General features: G+C 47.3%; 1 protein-coding gene across 1 annotated transcript in view; it reads left to right on the top strand.

The window, feature by feature from the left end:
- LOC146058570 (ferroxidase HEPHL1-like) overlaps positions 1–22,672 on the top strand; it is a 73,170-nt gene extending 50,498 nt beyond the window's left edge. Inside the window, exons 11-18 of the mRNA XM_083170849.1 lie at positions 3,896–4,108; positions 5,969–6,191; positions 9,050–9,189; positions 9,493–9,633; positions 11,185–11,291; positions 17,420–17,642; positions 20,633–20,772; positions 22,448–22,672. Of these exons, the coding sequence (XP_083026975.1) occupies positions 3,896–4,108; positions 5,969–6,191; positions 9,050–9,189; positions 9,493–9,633; positions 11,185–11,291; positions 17,420–17,642; positions 20,633–20,772; positions 22,448–22,672 (1,412 nt within the window). The remainder of the gene's footprint in view (positions 1–3,895; positions 4,109–5,968; positions 6,192–9,049; positions 9,190–9,492; positions 9,634–11,184; positions 11,292–17,419; positions 17,643–20,632; positions 20,773–22,447) is intronic.
- Positions 22,673–22,965: the final 293 nt, after the last annotated feature.

Consider the following 22,965-nt stretch of genomic DNA (forward strand, 5'->3'; position numbering starts at 1 on the left):
GTAACTCCACCCAGCGTTATACACAACTCTGCCCAGCATTATACACACAGGGGATGATTGACAGATGTGGCTAAATATATATTTGGGGAAATTTTCCAAGATGGGAGTTCTATTTTACATGGGATGTTGCTGTGGGCAACCAATCAGACACTAAGCTAAATACATATTATCCAAAAGGAAAAATATTATCCACCACCGCTTTTGCACGCCTAAATTAGACATATTCGTATAATTAAATATTTTAGGCGTATTCGTATTTTTGGCATTTACTATGCCGAAAAATACAAGTAAACCTATTCATATTCATGGCACATTCGTATTCGTATTTACACCATCGTTAGAATACGAGTAGGAATTACCATTCATTAGAATGGTTATTACTAATTTACTAAGCAGCCATATTTAAAATATAACTGCTAATTAGCGGGATACGGTCGCTAATTGCCGGCCAAATACCAGCAGGGTTTTTGAGCGCTAGGGACAGGTGTGCTGTGATGTGTACAGATAGCTGCCCTCTGGTAGAGGGATGCCGCCCTCAATACAAGGTGCACAAAGAGAAAGAACCAGTAGGCGCCTTCTGTACACTTAAAACAATTTATTTACCAAATATCACAAGAAACCATAAAAACATATGTATAAATAAACAATAAAACAATGATGCATGCATGCACAATAACCACAATTATTCTAAAAAGCCATTAAGATGCAAGTGCATAATGTTTGTAACTATCGTTACCAGTTCCTTTTTAGGACAAGTGGGGCGTTGAGGTTGGCAAATGTTTCCAACAGATCACACTCAGTGGTGGTGTAATTAGTGAAAGAAAAATCCTTTCCAGCAAGCCTTAGGTAAAGTCCTTTCCTTAAATGCTGATGTTTTTATATATAAAGGTCAGTCTTTTATTGGACAATGCAACCTCCTGTGACCATCTGACATGTAAGTTGCTCAGTGTGTTATTTATTAGGTCACAGTACCTTTTGTGAGGTTTTCCACACTTGCTTTGTCCGGCCAGTGGATCTGACTGCAGCCAGGCTGCACGATACTCCAAAGGGTGAGCAGCAGGTGACAGCCGCTCTTGGGTGCGCTGTTGTCAGGCGCACAAACCACCGTGTGTGGTAACTGCCGGATGAAGCTCCGTTTGCAGGCTAAATGTGTCAGCTGCAGGAACAGGGTTGTCGCGGGTTGGTTCAAGCCGATATGGCAGATGTTTCCTCTCGGTCTAATGCCGTCAGTGTTCCCCGTCGGTCCTCAGCTGTCGACACTTCTGAATAGCTCCTCACAGTTGTGAGGAGCTATTCAGAAGTGTCGACAGCTCCTCACAGTTGTGAGGAGCTATTCAGAAGTGTCGACAGCTCCTCACAGTTGTGAGGAGCTATTCAGAAGTGTCGACAGCTCCTCACAGTTGTGAGGAGCTATTCAGAAGTGTCGACAGCTGAGGACCGACGGGGAACACTGAATAAAAGGGTCCCCCTCTCTAGGTTTAACCCTGTCTGGGCTGAAGCCTGGGGCTGTCCCCGGTGGCCCAGGGGTGGTGGCCACCGGGCTGATTAAATGTGTAAGGAAATAGAAATAAACTATTGGGTTCTGCTGTGGTCCACATACTGGGACTTGGAGTGCCTCCGAGCCCTTTCATACCAACTTCATAGTAGATCGGTCCCCTTGTCCTGTCAAAATCTATATGGGAGTACCTGTGGAGGGGAAACCATACTTACTAGGGTCCTCCGTTGTAGATCACGTCCTCTTCAGTCCAAGTAGGCATCCTCATTAGAGATGAGCGGGTCCGGATCTCCGGGATCCCTCAGATCCGAATATCGCGATCTGAGTCGGGATCCAAGCCGGCTCGGGAGTTCCCGCCTAAATTCCGGACCGAAAAAGAGGCGAAACGTCATCATTGCGCTGTCGGATTCTCGCGGGATCTGGATTCTATATAAGACGCACGCGCGCCCCGCCATCTTTACTCCAGCATAGGAGAGGGAAGAGGGTGGTTGTGCTCTGTGCTGTGTGCTGTGCTATAATAATAATATATTATTTTGCTGCTGCTCACTCGATTAGGGGCTGCAGGGGCTGCTGTACACAAGTCCAGTGTACAGGGGCTGCAGTGGCCAGTGTACAAGGGGCTGTGTTCAGTGTGACAGGGCTTGTGTCCAGTGTGACAGGGCCTGTGTACAGTGTGACAGGGTTTGTGTCCAGTGTACAGGGGTTGTGTCCAGTGTACAGGGGCTGTGTCCAGTGTACAGGGGCTGTGTACAGGGGCTGTGTCAAGTGTACAGGGGTTGTGTCCAGTGTACAGGAGCTGTGTACAGGAGCTGTGTCCAGTGTCCAGGGGCTGTGTTCAGGGGCAGTGTCCAGTGTACAGGGGCTGTGTACAGGGGTTGTGTCCAGTGTACAGGGGTTGTGTCCAGTGTACAGGAGCTGTGTCCAGGGGCAGTGTCCAGTGTGACGGCTGTGTCCAGTGTACAGGAGCTGTGTCCCGGGGCGGTGTCCAGAGGCTGTGTCCATTGTCCAGGGGCTGTGTCCAGGGTAACGGGCTGTGTCCATTGTCCAGGGGCTGTGTCCAGGGTGACCGGCTGTGTCTAGTGTCCAGGGGCAGTGTCCAGTATATAGGAGCTGTGTCCAGGGGCGGTGTCCAGAGGCTGTGTCCAGTGTGACGGCTGTGTCCAGTGTACAGGAGCTGTGTCCAGAGGCTGTGTCCATTGTCCAGGGGCTGTGTCCAGTGTGATGGCTGTGTCCAGTGTACAGGAGCTGTGTCCAGAGGCTGTGTCCAGGGTGACGGGCTGTGTCCAGTGTCCAGGGGCAGTGTCCAGGTTCTGTGTCCAGGGGCAGTGTCCAGTGTCCAAGGGGCTGTGTCCAGTGTGACAGGCTGTGTCCAGTGTAAGTAAGAAAAATAAATAAAAGTAATAAATAAAATAAAAACACATTTTTGGAGGATGATAGAGGAGGAAATGGTGGGAGTGCTGAAGCTGCTACCACCAGTCATGACAAGGCCGATACCTCTTTGTATTTTTTGCTTTTTGGAGCATTTCTATTTTTTTGGGATAGTTTATTAAACTGCCACCCTGTCTGCCCCTGCAGTGCCGCTCTGCTTCCAAGATGTGCCAGGTGGGAAGTGTAAGGTCCACATGTACAGTATGTGATGCCCACTGCTGTTGCTTAGCTTAGTCATCCAGCTACCTCGGTATACCCTTTTGGCCCAACTACAGTAAATGAAAACAACTTTGTAAGCTGTGAAGTGATCAAAATTGACTAGAAATGAGTGGAAACTAATGTTATTGAGGTTAATAATACTTTAGGGGCAAAAACAGGCCCAAATTCTGTTATTTTAGCCTTTTTTAGCATTTTCTCATAAAAATCCAGATCCAAAACCAAAACCCACAAGGGTGGTTTTGCCAAAACCAATCCAGATCCAAAACACGAAGGGAGATCCAGATCCAAAACCCGAAAAAGTGGCCGCCGCACATCTCTAATCCTCATGCTTGGCAAAACAAAAAACCGCTGGTATGGAGATCCCTACACTGACTGAGGAGAAGCCGCAGTCTGTTTACATCCTACGGCTCCTCCCCCCGAATAGCGCTATTGGCCTCCTAGCGGCCAATCAGGAGCCGCTAGGCGTAATCGCATTCTTAGTCAATTTCCCCCACTATCTATTATCTTCTAGAAGGTGCTGAATGAAAGAGAAGTAGTAGTAGTAATGAAAGTAGTAGTTGTACTGTATTGTCATAGCAGCCAATTAAACCAATTAGATTCTAGCTATTATTTTCTACACTGCACTATATAAATGATATCTAGAACAAGATTGGCTGAAATGGTCAACACCCTGACTTTTCCTGTTCAGATGCTTTACTAGACGTGCATACATGTATCACATGTTGATGAGTTATGTTCTGTGTTTCTCCACAGCTGTCAATGGCTACATGTTTGGGAACCTGCCTGGTCTTGTCATGTGCCGCTCCGACAACGTCTCCTGGCACCTGATTGGAATGGGCACAGAGATTGACATACACGGGACCTTCTTCTTACAAAACAACCTTGAACTGGGCGGAATAACTAGAGATTCGGTCAGTCTGTTCCCGCACACCTCAGTCACTGCGCACATGAAGCCAGTAGAAGCAGGTACGAGACCACATCATCGGACATCTATATGTTACCCAACAGCACCCTATAATCCGCTAGTACCAGGGTACCCAAGCGTTACCGCGTCACCCTAGAGTACAGCATTTTTTTTCTCTGCACCTCTGTGCATGTTGACAAAAGGTCGACATGCTCCAGATCAATATTGGTAAAAGGTTGTCTTGTGTAAGGTCTACACAAGCAAAAGATCGACATGGAAGAAGGTCAACATGAAACGGTCAACATAATATTTTCATTCTTTTTTTGTGTCAATGTCGACGCATGAGTAGATGGACCTGCAATTAGTGTAGTGTGTAGCTTTGCTCAATATGCTTGCCGTTGCCAATCGGCGTCCGTGTGGATGTTAAAAAAAAGTATGAAAAAGTCCCCCAAATGAAGATAAAAAATTGTGAAAAACGTTGACCTTATCACTTGTCGACCATTGTCGTTTTGACCTTTTGCATGTTTCGCCCTTACAGATGGATCCGCGGTTGTTCATCCTGCTGGAGGCGCCAGAGCGTTCCATCTCGGTGCGACGTTCGATGAGAATGGGACACATGTTCGTGCAAGACACTTGTACGTCCCTGTCTCGTCAAACGGCGCGCCGAGACAGAACGCTCTGGCGTGCCGACGGGATGAACAAGCGCGGCTCTACCTGTAGTGCATGTCGCCCTTTTGTCAGTGTTGATCAATTTGTTGGTAAGATCCTTTTGAATGTCAACCTGTCATTCGGATACCTGTGTTATATATACCTCAATTCTAATTTTTCTAGGCAGTCCCCAAGGGTCTAAAAGGAATGGCCTGAGAGATGGTTAAATGGGGGAGAGGATGATTTTTAGGTTTTATTTGACCTTTTCATATCCATTTCACCCATGTGTACCTTATTCTTAAGTGCGCAGAGATAGAAAAACTTGTGGCCAATCCCGCTCTGTGGGACACTAGCAGGACATTCAGGGGGTTATTCAGGTTTTTGTTCGGTCGTGCGTGCATTCTCATGTGCAGGCGGGTTTCTGCGCATGTTGCGTGCACCTATGGCAAACTTTCGGTTTGCCGGGTGCACGCACCCATGGCGGCGTGGGGGGCGGAGATGGAGGGGGGCGCCGGGCTGCCCCATTACCATATGGGAACGCCCAGCGTTCCATGGGTGTTCCCATGAGCATGCTGGGCATTGTCATGGTAATGAGGCTGTGACGCGGGTGTGGGGGGCGCACCCTCCACCCCCTCGAACCCGCACTTCGAGGGGGTGGAGGGTGGGCGTCCATTCGCCGGGCGGGGTTTGAGTGCTGGGAGACCTGCAAGCAAGTAACCACGCCTCCTGCCCCACGATATCCCACCTAGGACTCACTTGGCGGCTGCGAATAAAACAGTCGCTTTCGGGCTGGCGCCAACATCATTCGTCTGCCCCTAGCAGGCCTAAATACACTCGCATTTTCCTGGACACTCCCAGCGTTTGATTGGCCACACCCACCGGTTTTTGCAGGTACGCCCATGAAACGGCTGGGATCCACCCTCACACGCCCACTCCCTGTCAATCAGGCTGCAAGCGGCTTGCACATAGGACAAAATTGCCAAAGCCGCTCACAGCTGTGGCAATGCGCATGCACAGTAGCACAACCAGCGGCCAGCATCCGAATTTCTACTCTGAATCGGGCCCAGGAACCAGACATATGGGTCTTGTGCAGCCAGCTATAAAGCAGGAGTGGGATGTATCTTAGGTTCTGAACCGCAGGTATATGGTATATGTGGGCAGCTTTAGGTGAAGAAAGATGTCGCCTATTACATAGTGACATCAGAGCTTCAGACTCAAGTCAGGTACAGCTTATAATGCAAGTTATACTAATACTAGCCACGTCCCTATACCAGGTGTCTTTGAAGTGGGCTGTCAGACTGCGGATCATTATGTCAGCGGGATGAAGCATATGTATACAGTACAGACATGTGATAATTCCACTACGGAGGAGCGTCAGTATGGAACCATGAGAATCTATTTCATCGCAGCAGAGGAGGTGGAATGGGACTATTCTCCCACTAGGGCCTGGGAATTTGAGAAAAATAACATCACCGACCCTTCACAAGAACAAAACAGGTTTGGGATGTAATAACTCTAAAGTTTAACATGTTGGAAATTATGTGTGTGCCGGATTTGATGTTGCAGAGTTATATAGTGACTCAGCCCAGATACTTACCAGTGGTGCTGGTTTATTGATAGACAGAAGTGCATCCGTACTCACTGTTACATGTACACTCGTGATGAAATAACCCACCACTATTGGTGCGACTGGTGTTCTTCCACAGTAATAGTTTCAGTATCTACTTTGTGCACAAAACAGGGCTGTGGTAATGATCACATACATCACATTCTTTCTGTGTCTGAACAGCAGTGTTAAAGTGCATACCTCCCAACAGTCCCGATTTTATCGGGACAGTCCCGATTGTCAGGGCCTGTCCCGCTGTCCCACCCGCGGGCGGCAGTGTCCCGCGGTGTGGGGGGGCTGTTGGGAGTCCCCCCTGTCAGCTGCTAAGCAGCGGGGAATAAACGCTGTGCGCATGCGCACAGCGTCTATTCCCACAGCCAGGGGGCTGGGGGCATGGCTAGAGGCTCACAGAGCCTCTGGGTCATGCCCCCATAGCGGCAAAATGGGGGCGTGGCCTCGCGGGGAGCCGCGAGTATAGGCCACGCCCCAAATTAGGCCACGCCCCCGAAATTTCGACGCGCCTCCGGCGCGCAGCAGCATCGTCCCACATCCTGAACTGACAAGGTTGGGAGGTATGTAATTGGTAATGTATCTGGTTTATCGACAGCAGTGTTAAAGCTGGTGGGACTCTGGAGGTTATTCTGATCGGAGCGGCCAAACGTGCGTACGTTCACTATTAACGTACGCTCTCCGTACGCGGCCGTTGGGGTTAAGTCCACCCACAAATCAGCCGCATACGTACGGGCAGAAACAACGTCGAAGGGGAGTGGCGTACAATTGAGCGTACGCCAACGTACACGGACGGACCAGCCCTTACACTCCGACAACTGGCGTACAACAGAGCGTACGCCACCGTTTACGGACGTCTCTCGTCCGTCTTCCCACCGACTTCTTGCGGCTATCTGAGCGTACGCAAGCTTGCACGGACGGGTCCCTATTGTTTTCAATAGAAAACTCAGCTTATGTCACCGCTCGTGAGAGTGAGCGTACGTCCGTGCACGCTGGCATACCCTTCACATATATGGACCTGCAAATCTTGCCTTTCAACTACAATTCTGACAATTAATTAATTATTCTAATTGTTATTCAATTATTGTTTTCTATTAACTCAATTGAAGATTGTGTGCAAAATAGTGGGCATGGCCTTAAAACATTGCTGAAACATACTGTACTTTGTAGGTGTTAGATGTGGTTTATGTTATTGTATCATAAATACAAAACCTATGTTTGTATTAGAGTGAACACGTTGACACATGTCGACTTGTGTAGATTGAGTGTGCTACTGTGTAAAGTCTATGAAAGCACGTAGTGAATGTGTATAACTGTTTAACAAATACCTACCTTAGCATATATAAGCAGGTCTTAAAAAGATTCTTACCTTAAATTAATCAAACCTTTAAATGTAGAGAAGTATAGAAAGATAAGCTTCCAAGGTGTTTGAGTGCTGTGTGTGGCTTGCAGGTAGTGAAATCATGGTTTGGACTTAATAGACTGCAGCATTGCTTATTACATTCAGGTGTATGTGTTTGAGTAGTAATCAGCGTAAATTAGCAAACCCAGGCGCACGCTGGCATGCGGTATCTGTAGGGGTGGTCTGAGGTGGCGGTTGGCGGCCGCCTGTTTTGTGTCCGAAATGAATGGTGCTTTAGTCGATCGTGCGGTAGTAGCACCGTTCATTTTTGGTGCACACCCCCGTGTACGCCCATATTTACGCCCATTTTCCCTCATTATTTCGGCCGCTCCCCTCAACACGCCCCTATGCCGCCCCCAATGCCCGTACTCTTGCGTACAGGTTTTTTCGCACGGAGAGACCCGTCCGTAAGCGTTGTGGAGTGTTCGCGCCTGCGCATTGGCGATTGTATGCATGCGCAGATCATGAAAAACCCAGGAACGTACGCGTACGGCCCGGCCGCACCAACCAGAATAAGGCCCTTAGTGACTAATGTTATTGGATGCATTTCACATTATGGGCAGGATGTACTCACATCTGCAGCCCTCTAACGCCCCCCTTCCCCGGGAACCGCATTCTTCTTCTTATTAACACAAGGGACAGCTCTTGCTGTCCCTTGCGATGCGGCTCAGGCGCTGGACTTCCGCTTCTGAGACCCAAGAGTCCGTCTGCGCATGCGCAGAGTGACGGGGCCAGGGGCGGGGCATGCTGGGAGGGATCCGTGACAGATCCCTCACACAGCGCTGCGGTAAGAAGCCCATAGGCTTCTACAGGGATAGATAGATATTATTGTGTATTGTGCTTTCATCAAATGAATTATTTTAATACACACACACACCCTATATAAATATATATATATAAATATATATATATATATATATATGCATGTGTGTGTGTTATGTTTTTTATATTATGTTTAAAATAAAGATAGTGTGACGTCTAGGGTCCTGCTAGGAGGGGGGATCAACCACATAGGCTTTGAATTAACTGATTGCAGGGGAGGAGAGGTGCCTCCTGGGGAGCAGGAGCCCGGCGCCATATGACTCCATTGCCTCCCAGAGTTACACCTCTGGGTGACTTAAAAAAATGCTATTTGTTCTACACCTGTAAATTACTTTTTACATGAGCAAAATCAGACAAAAGCAATTACAACTACCACACGTGTTCACATCTGTGATTCGGCTTTTGTTTTTATGAAAGTTTTGCTAAATGTGGATGCTTTTTTGTGCTCTTTAATTGAAAGTCTTTTTTTCTGTGTTTTTTTGTTTTTGTTTTTGTTTTGCTTTGCCTGTTTTGTAGCCCAGGGGAAATATTTGTTGCACCAGGAGAGTATCGCATCGGATCTAAGTACAAGAAAGCGGTATACAGGGAATACACAGACGGACACTTCAGGGATCTGAAGCAGCGGACCCCAGAGGAGGAACATCTGGACATCCTGGGTAATAATGTGATGAAAAACGGTGTTATTTGGGGCCGTTTCAGACTTGATCGCTGGGCTCCATATCTTTGGAGACCAGCGATCAGTTAGCCCCTCCCAGCCAGAGTGAAATCCCTCCCCTGTGCATTGCTGCAAAGAGGGGGAAATCCATTTGAATTCCACCCCCCCCCCCCCCCCCCCAACGCTCTGCATGGCTCACTCGCACCAAGCGTCTCGATGTGATGGAGGACACATTGCATAATACTTCTGATTGATGTCTCTGGATGGTTTAATAAATATCATTGTTTCCTTGTGCTTTCTTTAGGTCCGTTCGTACGAGCAGAGGTTGGAGAGAGTATACTGATTGTGTTTAAAAACAAAGCCACACGCCCGTACTCCATATATGCACGTGGTGTCCAGGTGGCGAATCTTGGTGGTGGAAGCACGATTCAAGCAACACAACCAGGTGCGTTAAGACCGCAAACTGTATGACCTGAAAATGGAAGCGGCATATACAGTAGTGGAGTAAATTGGTCCATAAATGCTAATTACACCATAGAGATGTAGAAATGTTATGTTACAAACCTCGCACCCCTTAACTTGAATGATTGGAGTCAGTCCTCCAGGCAGGGGCAGATTTAGGGGACAGGCTGCACCTAGGCACATTATTGCCGCCTCACGTCTCTAGCGCTTAATTCCAGGCCAGACCACGTGCCTCGAGACCGCCAGTAGCCCCAACATCACCCCACTATGAGCTCCAGGACCACGATGTGGCACCCGTTGTCCCACTCCCAACAGTTGCAAGTGCCCCTCCTAGTGGGAAGTCCGCCACTGCCCCCAGTATTATTGCAGCACAATATCATTGCCGTAATTGGCTCTTTGATGACAGCAGTACACAGGGCACACCTAGAGGTCAGATTCCAGCCTGCTCATAGGTCAGGCTCTCTCCCCGTCGACAATTAAATAGTAAACCCCAACAATACAGCGGACTGGCTCCATAAATCAGATAAAAAGGGAGCAATTGGATGTTACTTATTGAAATGTTCACTATATATATATATAGGTAGAATTAGAATTGTTATTGATTCAAAGTTGGACTGGCCCACAGGGGATAACCCCCTCTGCCTAGGGGGCCACAGCTCCTCCCCAATGATCTAGACTTTGCACTTGAATTACCCATTATACATATTTGACCTTAAACTGAACAGGACTATGTGGCCGAGATCATTCACTCTTCAATAGTTAACCAAATCTGTGGCAGATGGACACACCTCCTCTGGAAACTGGCCACACCCCTACACATGAACCCTACCACTGCTTTTTCCATTGGGCCATTCATTTTCCAGTCCGACACTGGTCGGATTCCTTCTGGAAAACAGCCTACAAGCACAAATGTCCATGAGTTAATAGGATGTTCATTTAACCTATGAGTGCCAACATCTCTGCGAGAGATGTTCCATATATCCACTAAAAATGCCAGCGTCTCTCACATTTGTTATATAAATTCAAATAAAAAAAATGATGTGTAAAAAAAGATTATATTTCCTATATAAGGTTGACATTACAGGTCATTTTGATGAATATAAATGTTTTCTTGGCAATTTTCACACCTATTTTGACAAATTCACTTGGCACTCAAAAGGGCTGTTTCACGCCCCGGCTGACAAAACTACTCACGGCCAAGAAGCCGTACTGTACACAGAAGTTAACAATGATTGGGATTGTGTCCATTCACACGGGATGGTCATGGCCCGGCCGTCGGGTTGCAGCCGGATGTCACCACTGGAAAGGACGGCTGCAGGGCTGTGGCCATCCCAAGTCCATTATAAACCTCTGTGTACAGCACGGCTTCTTGGCCGTGTGGAATTTTGCCGCTCGGCGTAAGCTGGAGCGCGTGAAACCGCCCAAAGGGTTAATGCTCTGATAGAGTTAATGTGGTGTGTCCACCCATGGGAATGGTGACATGTTGTTTTAATAATTTATTATTGCATTTATTTTTTTCTGCATGTGATTTCAGGAGGAATAAACACTTATAGATGGAATGTTCCAGAAAGTTCTGGACCAGGGATTAATGACCCAGATTGTATAACATGGGTTTATTATTCCAGCGAAAATTTTGTGAAGGTGAAGTAAGGCAAATGTTGACTTGAATGTATTTAACTGCTATGTATCACCGCTCCGATACTACCAGGTCATGGCTGCATCTCTGGCTGTGCTTATGCCATAGGCTGGGAGGGGAGAAGTTGGTGTTCATTCCTCATTAAAGGATGGGCACATGACTGCTGCTTCTTATGCCCAAATCTAATGAGATTTTGTTTCACACAGCATACAATGTATTTAACAGGTCTGATTTATATAAGAGTCCATTTCACACAGTGTTATGAAAATACTGAGCATCTATGCTTGTTTGCCATCCAGAGAAGTATTGAAAATGAGATAGTGATATGTATCATAGTATGCTTGAAATCAACTTCTTATTTTTGTAAGAAAGAACAATCTGTGTGTGCTAGCGGCTTTATCATTAACTAGTATAGGAACTCGGACGACCTCCGTCTGTCCCCCACCAACCAGCTCTCCTCTCTGTCCTGCTCCGTTCCCCCCCCCCCCCCCCTCCTGCTCATCTTACATAGATGTAAGTGGTTAAAAGTGGTTCTGGAAAGTCATAATTCCACACTGTCATCAGCCAGAGTGTATACAATCCGGGGAAGAACAGGCAGAGAATGATTTTTTTGGGGTGCAGTTCTCATAATTGGGGAGTAGCCTGCCCTGCACCTATGATTTCACTAGGAAGTCTCAAAGGTGAATTTGCACAAATAGAATCAAGGACAATAGTATCAACAGGTTTAAAATGAATGAAGGGGATTTTACCTGCTCTACATTCACTAGCCATTCAAGTTGGAATAGTGGACCGGTGGAGAAGTTAGCAACCAATCAGCATCTACTTGTCCTCTTATAAAAATGCACTTCATAAATCATTCCTGCACGCGGATTGGTTGCTATGGGCAACTTATCCACTGGTCCACGCCGCTTCCCCACTCTAGTCACTGCTTGATTTTGAGTTTTAATGTCGCTGTCACTGCGTTTAGAGCTCAGCACTCACCATACAGTAGCAAACTCTCCCACTTTTATACATAAATGAAAAGAATCATGTCAACATTTTCATGTTGACCTTTCCAATGTTGACCTAAAGCTTGTTTCGACTTAATGATCATGTCGACCTAATGCATGTCAACCTACTTCATGTGTCAAGGTAGTGACACATGATTTTGTTGTTGATTCTCAACAGCAGGGTATCGGATAGCAGGTTCAATCCACATGCAGTCAGTATTACAGGCAGGAGCATACAGGCTCTCTCAGCATAGCAGACTCTTAAAATGCTCCAATAGTCCCTAGTCTAACCCCCGGCCTATCACTAGGGTAACTATTCAACCACCGAGAGCAAGGTGACTCTGCCCTGGAAACCCTTATAATAGGAAATCTCAGGTGCTGCTGTTTACACCTAGGATTCTGCTACTGCTACCAAAACCTGGTCTGGATCCTCCACATTACTTTCATGTGGGGGAATGCTGGCTCTGCCACACTCCTCTCTCACTTAGCTTCATCCACCCTAGTGAAGCTACACAATTTTCAGTTGAGCTCTCTGCCTCACCCACCTCTACTTGTGACATCCGCCTGGGTACACAGACCTCCACCACTTTCCAGAGGTTGCCCACCTCGCCTTCTTCCTCCTCCCCTAGCTTCACCATAGGGTTGCTTGGAGGATCAGGACCTACAAACCTCCTGGAAAGGGCATCGGCATTGAGGTGCTGTTTCCCGAAAAATGCCTCACCTCAAACTTAAATGGCTGCAAGGCCAAAAACCAACGGGTCACATGAGCATTCACCTCTTTAGTGAAAGGAAACAACTGTAAGGGTGCATGGTCTGTGACCAACAAAAACTCTCACCCCAATAAATAATACCTTAATGACTTAGCCGCCCACTTAACCCCTTACCGCCGCAGCCTGTTTTTGCCTTCCTGACAGAGCCCTTTTTTTAAAATCTGACATGTATCACTTTATGTGGGGATAACTTTTTATTGCTTTTACTTATCCCAGTGATTTTGAGATTGTTTTCTCGTGACACATTGTACTTTAAGTTAGTGGTAAATTTTGGTCGATACAGTCTTTTTTTTTTTTGTGAAAAATACCAAAATGTCGTAAAAAAATTGAACATTTTGCAATTTGCAAAATGTTACATTTTCTGCTTGTGAGACAAATAATCATACCACTCAAAATAGTTAATAACTAACATAGACCATATGTATACTTTATGTTTTAATCATTATTTCAACCTCCTTTTATTTTTTTTGGACACTAGGGGGCAGCAGAGTAAAAATTATACACATAACTCATAAAACGCTGCAATTGGCTGTTCACATTTGAACAGCCAATCGCAACGATCGCCGATGGGGGGGGGGGGGCATCGCTGCCCCCCCTGGGCAATGAGGGAAGATGTCTGCTGTCAGGGACAGCAGACATCGTCCCTCTGTCACCGCGTCTATAGACGCGGTGACAGTTTAATGGCATGACGTACATTTATGCCATGTGTCAGGAAGTACATCCCGACCATGACGTAAATGTACGTCAAATGTCAGGAAGGGGTTAATGGCCAAGCGCTCCTGCTCTACAGTACTTGAGCTCTCTGGGCAATAATTTACGGCTAAGGTAGAGGATGGGCTTCTCCTCTCCATCTACCGCTTGGGAGAGGACTGCTCCTAATCTCTCCCAAAATCCTGTAGTGATATCTTTTAACCAACTGGGTTCCATTGGGCCTCAGACTCAGTCTCTTGGGGTGTTTCAGGACTGGCGGCATCCCTCCCAGATGTCAAACTTTGGAAGTCTCTGGTTTCTGGCCCCCGAGTTCCTTTAGTGGCTGTCGGTTTGTTGGTGTCATGCCAGGTAACCAGCTCCTGCAGCAATGGAAAGTCACGGCCCAGGATCAGTGGATAAGGTGGTCTGGTGGTCACCACCGCTACCACTTTTAAAGACCCACATTGAAAGCTCAGAGGTAAGTAGACACTTGGGCCATGAATGCAACCCTGAAAGAGCGCTGGACCTTGTCAGCTCCTGGAGGAACCACGTTGGCAACAACAATGGTGAGCTCACTGCTGGTATCCACCAGGGCCCAGATCTCTCGGCCTTTCAACTGTACCAGCACCCGGAACAGGGGGGACTCTGCTTGGGATAGACCCGCAGCCGCCATGCTGGCCAATGGCCGAGCCCTTTCCTCCGTTCTGCAATCCATCGGCTCGCCCTGTTTTGGGCAAACCAAGGGAGACAGAGCCTTTGGTTTAACCAGTGGGACCGGAGTTCTGGATTTAAGTATTGGCACGTATCCTGACCTGGCTTTATTCAGCTTTCCCAGCATCAGGTGCCACTCAATCACCACTGCAAATTCCTCAAAGCCTCTATATCATCAACCGGGGTGAGCCTCGGTTGCCTTTCCCGTTCTGGCTCACTTTTTCTCATTGCATTTAATTCCCCCTGAAATATCTGCATCTGAGCTTGCTATCTTTCAGCCAGATGCTGCTGCCCAGCTGCCAGTTCAGCAAATGTTCCCAGTATTTCCTCCATATTGCCCTGCACTTCCCCTTTAAGGGCAAACCTAGGAGGCTTAATATAATGTGCCAGGCTTATCTGCTGGAACTTCCGTGAAGAAACCAGAATTACAATGTCACCGACGCAGTGGACTGATTGGTTACGGGGAAGCACTCAATAAATTTTAAAAATTGTAAAAGACGTTATACATACTAATAATGCATTATACATAATATAACATAAGTACTGGTGTGAATAATAATCATCTGTGAGGGAAAAACTGAAAGTTCAAACTAGAAATACTGTAAAAATAAAACATCCTTTCTAAAGGGAAATGTAAGTGTTATACATTTAACATTCCACTAGATGGCGGTAGTGCTCAATTGGTGCGAGGAGTCCACACATGGAGCAATGTGCTCCGTGCATTTTGGAATAGATTGCATCAAAACGCATGCAATATGCTGAAGCAGTGTGCGTTTTGAACTGGATGTGATGCGCTTAAGTCCAAGACGTACGTGCGGCACATACTTTTTGTGCTATGTGATGTGCACGGGAGCACGGTCTTAAGTCAACATTTCAGGGGTCCTTTATTTATCCCATAAACTGCAGCCAATGCCCTCACAAATTTCAAGATACAGACTCCAAGATACACACTTGTATACAGATACAGGCTTGATCTGATTTCATGCTTTACCATCCCAGTAGACATCGAGGAGGGATATAATAGAGTGCAGCGAGGCACCATGCCAGAAGCGTGGCGAGCAAAGGGACCTGGAACACTTATACCCCTTTCACACTGCAGCTCTTAACTGGTATTTTGCCGCTTTTTTAGCCTTTTACAATGGTTAGGGTTGCAGTGTGAAAGCACCAGTATGCATTTACCGGTTACTGTATTTGCTAACGGGTAAAAAGCCTACACGGTTCTGAGTATTTATGCAGTGTGAACGGCTCTGAACCGGTATATATAGGACTCAGGCAGTAGCTATTGCCCCTTTAAGACCGCACTAAAAAAAAACGGTATTTTGCCAATTTTTAACCGTTTTAAAACGGTAATATGTGCGGTCTGAAAGGTGCAGAGTGATTTTACCGTTTCCAAAAAAAACGGTTTTTGGAAACGGTAAAAAAAATCAGGGTCCTACCCGTTTCAGACCCTTTTTTTTGCTGTCTGAACAGGTCTGAAACGGTACCCAGGCAGCAGTGAGCACTATTGGTCCCCAGCGCAGTGCATATTTAATGAACCGGCCGCTCATTACATATGCGCATATGTAATGAGTCGATCATTACATATGTGCATATGTAATTAGCCGCTCATTACATATGTGCATATGTAATTAACCGCTCATTACATATGCGCATATGTAATGAGCGGCCGGTTCATTAAATATGCACTGCGCTGGCTCTGAGTGGACCAGCTAATGCTCAGTGTCAGACCCCCTACTCTTACCCTTCCAGCATCCTGCAGCTCTCCTCCCTGCCTGCAGTGCGGGAGCTTCTGCTGGCATGCTGCTTTCACACCACAAACCTGCTTTAGACCAGGTATTTACATGCGATGTGAAAGGGGTTAAACTTGCTCTGACCCGTTTAAAAAAAAAAACATTTTAAATAACAGGTCTAAGCAGGTTTTGCGGTGTGAAAGCAGCATTTGAGAGCGCAGTACATATGTAATGAGCCGCTCATTACATATGTGCATATGTAATGAGTGCAGTGCATATGTAATGAGCTGCTCATTACATATGCACATATGTAATGAGCGGCTCATTCATATGCACTGCACTCATTACATATGCGCATATGTGATGAGCTGCTCATTACATATGCACTACGCTGTCTTATAGCTACTGTCTGTCCTGCTTTCAAACTGCAAACCTGCTTGAGACCCGGTATTTCTGTGCGGCGTGAAAGGGGTTTAAAACGGTAATATACCGTTTTAAATACCGTTTCAAAATACCGGTTCTAAAACGTTTAGGCAATGTGAAAGCAGCATTATACGTGTCCATGTCGACATTTGTTGACATAGAAACCCCCAAAAATCATGTTGACCTTTCATCGATGTCGACTTAATGCATGTGGACCGTATGTGTGTTGACCTTTGGCCTGTCGATCAGTAGTGGTCGACCTAATGACTGTGGACTGGGTATGGGCTTCTATTGGAATTTCCTTTGAGAGGGTTCCAGTCAGATCCCTAACAGCATCGACAGTGGCACAAACATCCCATTATGAATGTGCGAATGGACTCCATCCACGGTCCTAAACCCTGAAGAACAGTGATTTCAATGGCATTTCTTTCTAGGTACATACCGGCATTATTAACTCCATTATGTACCTGATAAGAGGCGGGATGTTCCACATCGCAGATGCGATGCTTAGTTCATCTGCCTAGTAAGAGGAAGAATTTGATACTATGCTCAGAGAGGTGTTCCAAAACCTCTCTGCTCACTCCATAGTCTCATCACACTTTGCAGACTGTGCAGATTTATAAATGATTTAGAGAAGCCTGAAGAAACAAAGTAAGGACAAATTGTACAAGTATAATCATTACAGGTTTTATGTTGCTTTTTTCCCTGGAATTTCTGCTTTAAGCAATATCCTGGTTATTATTTCCCTCAATCTAACTTTATGTTATACAATGAGGTTTATGCTGAATCATTTTACATTTATATCATTTTTAATACATAGGATATGTACAGTGGCCTGGTGGGACCACTACTAACCTGCAGGAACGGAGTGCTGAACTACATGGGACAGAGAAACGATACTGCCCGGGAATTCGCTTTGCTGTTCCTGGTGTTCAATGAAAACGAATCCTGGTACTTGGAAGAGAATGTGCAATATTATCTTCACAAAAACCTCAGCGAGATCCCTGATCCAGATGACTTTGAAGAAAGCAACAAAATGCACTGTAAGTACAATTGTTTCATGGTCAATTCCAAATTTCAGCTGCAGTATATCATTAGATTGTAAGCTCTTTGGTCTAATGACCTTGTTTGCATTCATGTATCTTATTTCCAACAGAATGTATTCCCATTATTTAAAACTACATTATGTAAAACATATATACCCACATTTGTTTCATCATTTATAAACTAATTTCTATTTGTCGCTCACATTAGTTGCTGAGCCAGGGTGCTTACAATGTAAACTCACTAATACCCCTTTCACACCAGCCAAAATTCCCGGGTTGGAACAATCCACGACTAGCGCAGGTGTGAAAGGTTCCTGGGATTTCAACCCTGCTAGCTAGCAGGGTTGCTCCCGGGACCAGCCCAGGATACAGGCCGGTGTGAAAGATACTTACCCAGTCTCTGCCTCCCAGTGATGCGGAACCAGCATCTCCGGATCTCAGGACACGCTCCCTGGTGGGTGGCGGGCGTCAGGCAGCGGAGTCCAGGCAGTGGTGTCCAGGCAGCAGGGATCCAGGCAGCGGCGGCTGGGAGCTTGTAACGCTATTTGCCGGGTGGCGGGAAGCACTGCTGAATTTGAAAACATATTGAAAAGACTGGCCGCATGCTGATTGGCTGAGAGAATTCAGCCAATCAGCGTCAGGCCAGTCTTTTCAAAATGTTTTCAAACTCAGCAGCTTCCTGCCCCGCCGCCCGGCAAATAGCGCTACAAGCTCCCAGCCGCCGCTGCCCGGATCCCCGCTACCTGCTGCTGCACATAGGTGCGTGTGGGCTGGTGTGAAAGGGGCCAACCTGGGAATTTCCCTGCTTGATCCCTGGACTGTGTTCCCGGTAAGTCACTGCATTTTCTGGTCTGAAAGGGTATTACACACATACAATGGGTATGGGTCATAGGGTTGACTCAGTGAAGGTTGACATACATTGGGTTGACCACTGAAGGTCAACAGGGCTTACGTTTACACCTTAAATAGGTCAACACGCCGAAGGTCAAGGGTTGGAAGGTCGATACAAGCATTAGGTCAACAATGGGAAGTTAGACAGTCAAAAAGTCGACATCAGTTTGTCACGTTATAGTGGACATATACTATAAAACCATTCTGTTATGGTTTTGGGTGTGAACCCACAGCCGGGACCACTGTTTAGAACGGCCATGGTGCACTCTACACTACCTCTGTTGACCTCCTCGGGCAGATGGCTGAAATCTGCAGAAACTAGGCTTCACCTTTAGTCGCCACATTTGGAGGGGCGAATTAAGTCCGCCCCAACTCCGGCACAACCAGGGCTTAGGAGGTGACAAGGTGACAGTGATCATCAGTGGTAGTGTCAAGAGGAGATCTAACTAGAAGGGCCTACCTGGGAAAACAACCTGCCTAAGGGCACAAGGCCAAGGACGGGGAATGCAACCTAGTCGCAGACACCTCAGACAAGAGAACAGGGATAATCCAAATTAATGAGAACAAAAAGGGAATTGGCTGCTTGCCAGATAACAAAAATAAAGAAACAGAACCAGGCTCCAATGGAGCACTTACATGACCTCACACAGGCAGGGGTGGACCAGGAGACTTCCAGCAGCTGTAGATGGGAAGTAGCTGACTGAAACTACAGAAGGCCAGGAAAGGCTGCACTGGGCTATTAACACGGAGAAACAGACTAAGGAGCAGCAGACAGCTGGTGAACTCCTAACAGAGCAGTAACCTGATAGGTGACCAGCAGGAAACTATCACCGGCGGGGCAGTGCTGGGGAGAATGCCTTAAAAAGGACTCAAGTGATCAATCACCTGGGAAAGATTCAGCCCAGCCGATAGAGCTGCAAAGGCACAGACTAACCACTGGAGGCCACCAGAGAGTCCATTTCTACAAACAGACTGGAAAGACTAATGGCTCATCACACGTTCCAGTCAGGATCAGTGCGGTGTATTATAAGTTCCATAGACGCTGCATTCAGAAAACTGTGACTCAGTGGCGCCCCCCAGATCCCGGTGCCCTAGGTAGCTGCCGAGTGGTGCAGCTGGCCCTGATTCCACTAAAACAGCTTTCAGTGGTTGGTTCAAGCCTGATTATTAATACCACTTTCACATCGCAAATGCAATAAACCGGGGTGCTGACGTAATTGGGGGCAGGGTAGGATGACAGCACCTCACCAGGGTGTGGAGGAGGAGGCAGCACTTGGTACTGACACTGCCTTCTTCCTATAGTGTGAACGGGACCCGGGTCACTTGACCTGGGTTAACCGTTCACACTGCACAGCAACCCGGATTAGCCCTTCTTTTAAGCTGGGTCAGAATGCCGGGTTGTCAGTCCCATGTATTTTTCAGAAAGCCCTGTCACACCATACATTGGCCCAGGTTGACCTGGAAACAACGTGGTTATTTGTGTGATGTGAATGGGGTATATAGTAACTACAACTCCCAATAATGCAGCTTTGTAATCGGTTACTAACATTGAATTAATTACAACTTAGAATTCATACTCTGTAATTCAATTAAATGTGATGGACACGATGCACCATTCTGGAACGGAGCATTGCAGCCAGCAAAATTGCAAGTTTTCTTTACTCCCCAGTGAAAAACTAAAGAGGGCAGTGGTGGTGGTGGTGTTGGGAGGGGGGCATTATGGACAAATATGTGTGCAGCCGTACATCATGTCACATCACCATAAATTGAATCAGCCCCTTAGAATTACAGAAACACAGCCAGCCAATCAGCTCCTACCTTTCATTTTCAAACCCAGCCTGTAACATGACAGGTAGGAGCTAATTGGCTGTCCTTCAACTTGTGATGCTTTGCATAAGACCCCTGTTCCCAGCCACCAGGAGGGAGTTTGGAGGTTGAACCTGCAGAAGACCTCACACTCACCCGATTTCTCAGCCCGTTCCTTCAGGAATGGGGGAAATTGTCCCAAATCTAGGTGGCCTTAAGAGTTTAACCATTACTGCCAATATGGTATAGATCTTTGTTGAGTAAATATTGGCATCTTCTTGGTATTCCAGCAATAAACGGAAGGGTTTATGGAAATCTCCTTGGGCTGAACATGACTGATGGGGATATGACCAACTGGTACCTGCTGGGAATGGGCAATGAAGTTGACATCCATACTGTCCATTTCCATGCCCAGAGCTTCATCTCCAAGGTGGGTGGATAATATTCAGCTCTATACACAGAGCGCAGCTGTGTACACTGTGAGCTCTCATTACAATTCCCTGTCTACCTAAACCTGAGTACACTGTAGACAGTATCGTCCATGTACAATATCATTACTGATTCTCCCTTAAACTGCCTGAAACTCCTGGACAAATGATATATTGCATACACACAATGTAATTAATGATCCATCCAGAAGAATGACCAGATGTCCAGAAGCTCCATCTAACAGGGACGCGCCAGCATCTCACACACTCGCGTGTCCCTGTCACCAAGGTGGTGGGGAACGGCTTCCCTGCCCGTCTCCATTTCAGGGAGATGGGCAGGCAGACAGGCGGAGGTGCAGGGGACCGGCGGAGGGCTCCGACGGAAACTGGGCACACGCGTCTCGTGCGTGCGTGCCCCCTTTTGTCGGCTGGCGCGGGGCGGCAATTGCCGTTTCTATCTCCAGGAGCAGATCCATTGAGAGCTGCTCCATCTGAAGTCAAAATAAAGCTGCATGTACAGAAATCCTCATTAATGACTTGCAGGAGAGTACATGGTTAAGGATATTAAGTGTACACAGCAGATCAGGCATGTCCAACCTATGACCCTCCACCTGTTGTGAAACTACACATCCCAGCATGCTTTGCCCTAGATTTAGCATTCCCTAATAGCAACACTGTGGCAAGGCATGATGGGACTTGTAATTTCACAACAGCTGGAGGGCAATAGTTTGGACATGCCTGCACTAGGTGATATATCCATGGCTCAGAAGGGCATGTGTACATGTGCCCAGGCAGGTCTGTGTGTAACATTGTTATGTGCTCAGTAAGGCCATGTGTAATGTCCTCAAGTACATGTAAGGGGCCATGTGTACCGTGTTCATGTACATGTGCCCAGACAGAGCTACTGTACATGTAAGTATATGTGCTCAGACAGAGCTGCATGCATGGTGTTTATGTACATGTGGCCGTACACAGCTGTGTGTAACATGAAGCGGAGTACACCGGCCCAGCCGCGGAATGTCTGTATTATATACAGGGCCGGTGCAAGGCACCGGAGCGCCCCAGGCGAGTCGGGGTGGGGGCGCCCCGGTGCCGGGGGAGGGTACCTGTCCTGCGGCGCTGTCCGGTGCCGGGGGAGGGGGGTACCTGTCCTGCTGCACTGTCCGGTGCCGGGGGAGGGGGGTACCTGTCCTGCGGCGCTGTGTATTTAAAGCTGGCGGCGGAGGCAGTGGGGGTCCCTGCAGTCCATTAGAAATAACAAGCGCTATCCGCCGAGCTATGCGGAAGCGCTTCTGTTGTGAAAACACTGGCAGCACGCTGATTGGCTGAGATCAGCGTGCGCCGTGCTGCCAGTGTTTTCACAACAGAAGCGCTTTCGCATAGCCCGGCGGATAGCGCTTGTTATTTCTAATGGACTGCAGGGACCCCCGCTGCCTCCGCCGCCAGCTTTAAATACACAGCGCCGCAGGACAGGTACCCGGGCGGCACGGGGGGGGGCAAAATGCCGCCCTCCAGTGGCCGGCGCCCTAGGCAAATGCCTAGATTTGCCTAGTGGTGGCGCCGGCCCTGATTATATATAGTGCACAACATTATACTTACCAACATTGTGTCTGCAACAGGAGGTCATGTATTCTGTCAACTAATATTAATAATAATTGAAACCTTTTTGCATTACAGAAGAACAAGCCGCACCGAGCAGATGTGTTTGATCTCATCCCTGGGACGTTTCAGACACTAGAAATGGTTGTGATTAACCCTGGGACCTGGCTGGTTCACTGTCATGTCTCAGATCACATTCAAGCTGGCATGGAAACAACGTTTAATGTGATGCCGCGGGCAGGTATGGCGTATGGGCGACAGCAACCAGTCTGCCCATGTCTAAACTTCTCTGATAGTGACTGACACTTTACAGCACCAATCACAGCGTTCTACAGTAACTGATCTGGACGTATAAAACAGTGACTCTCGCTGGACACGCATTGTCAGACTGTCAGACCCTTTACCCCACAAGCTGAAACCAGCAGATATTGTGGCCGTGCTGTACAGTCCGAGGTATCTCACATTATATGGCCACACAATATCTGACACATCTCTCCCTTCCTCCCCTGTGAAGTAACATGTAGTGCAAAATGTGACCGTCAAATGATCGGATCTATCTGAAATGCGGGACGATATTTGTATGTCCGACAGACTGA

Source organism: Crinia signifera, chromosome 2 (genome assembly GCF_055691185.1).
Source record: "Crinia signifera chromosome 2, ASM5569118v1, whole genome shotgun sequence".
NCBI classification, from domain to species: domain Eukaryota; kingdom Metazoa; phylum Chordata; class Amphibia; order Anura; family Myobatrachidae; genus Crinia; species Crinia signifera.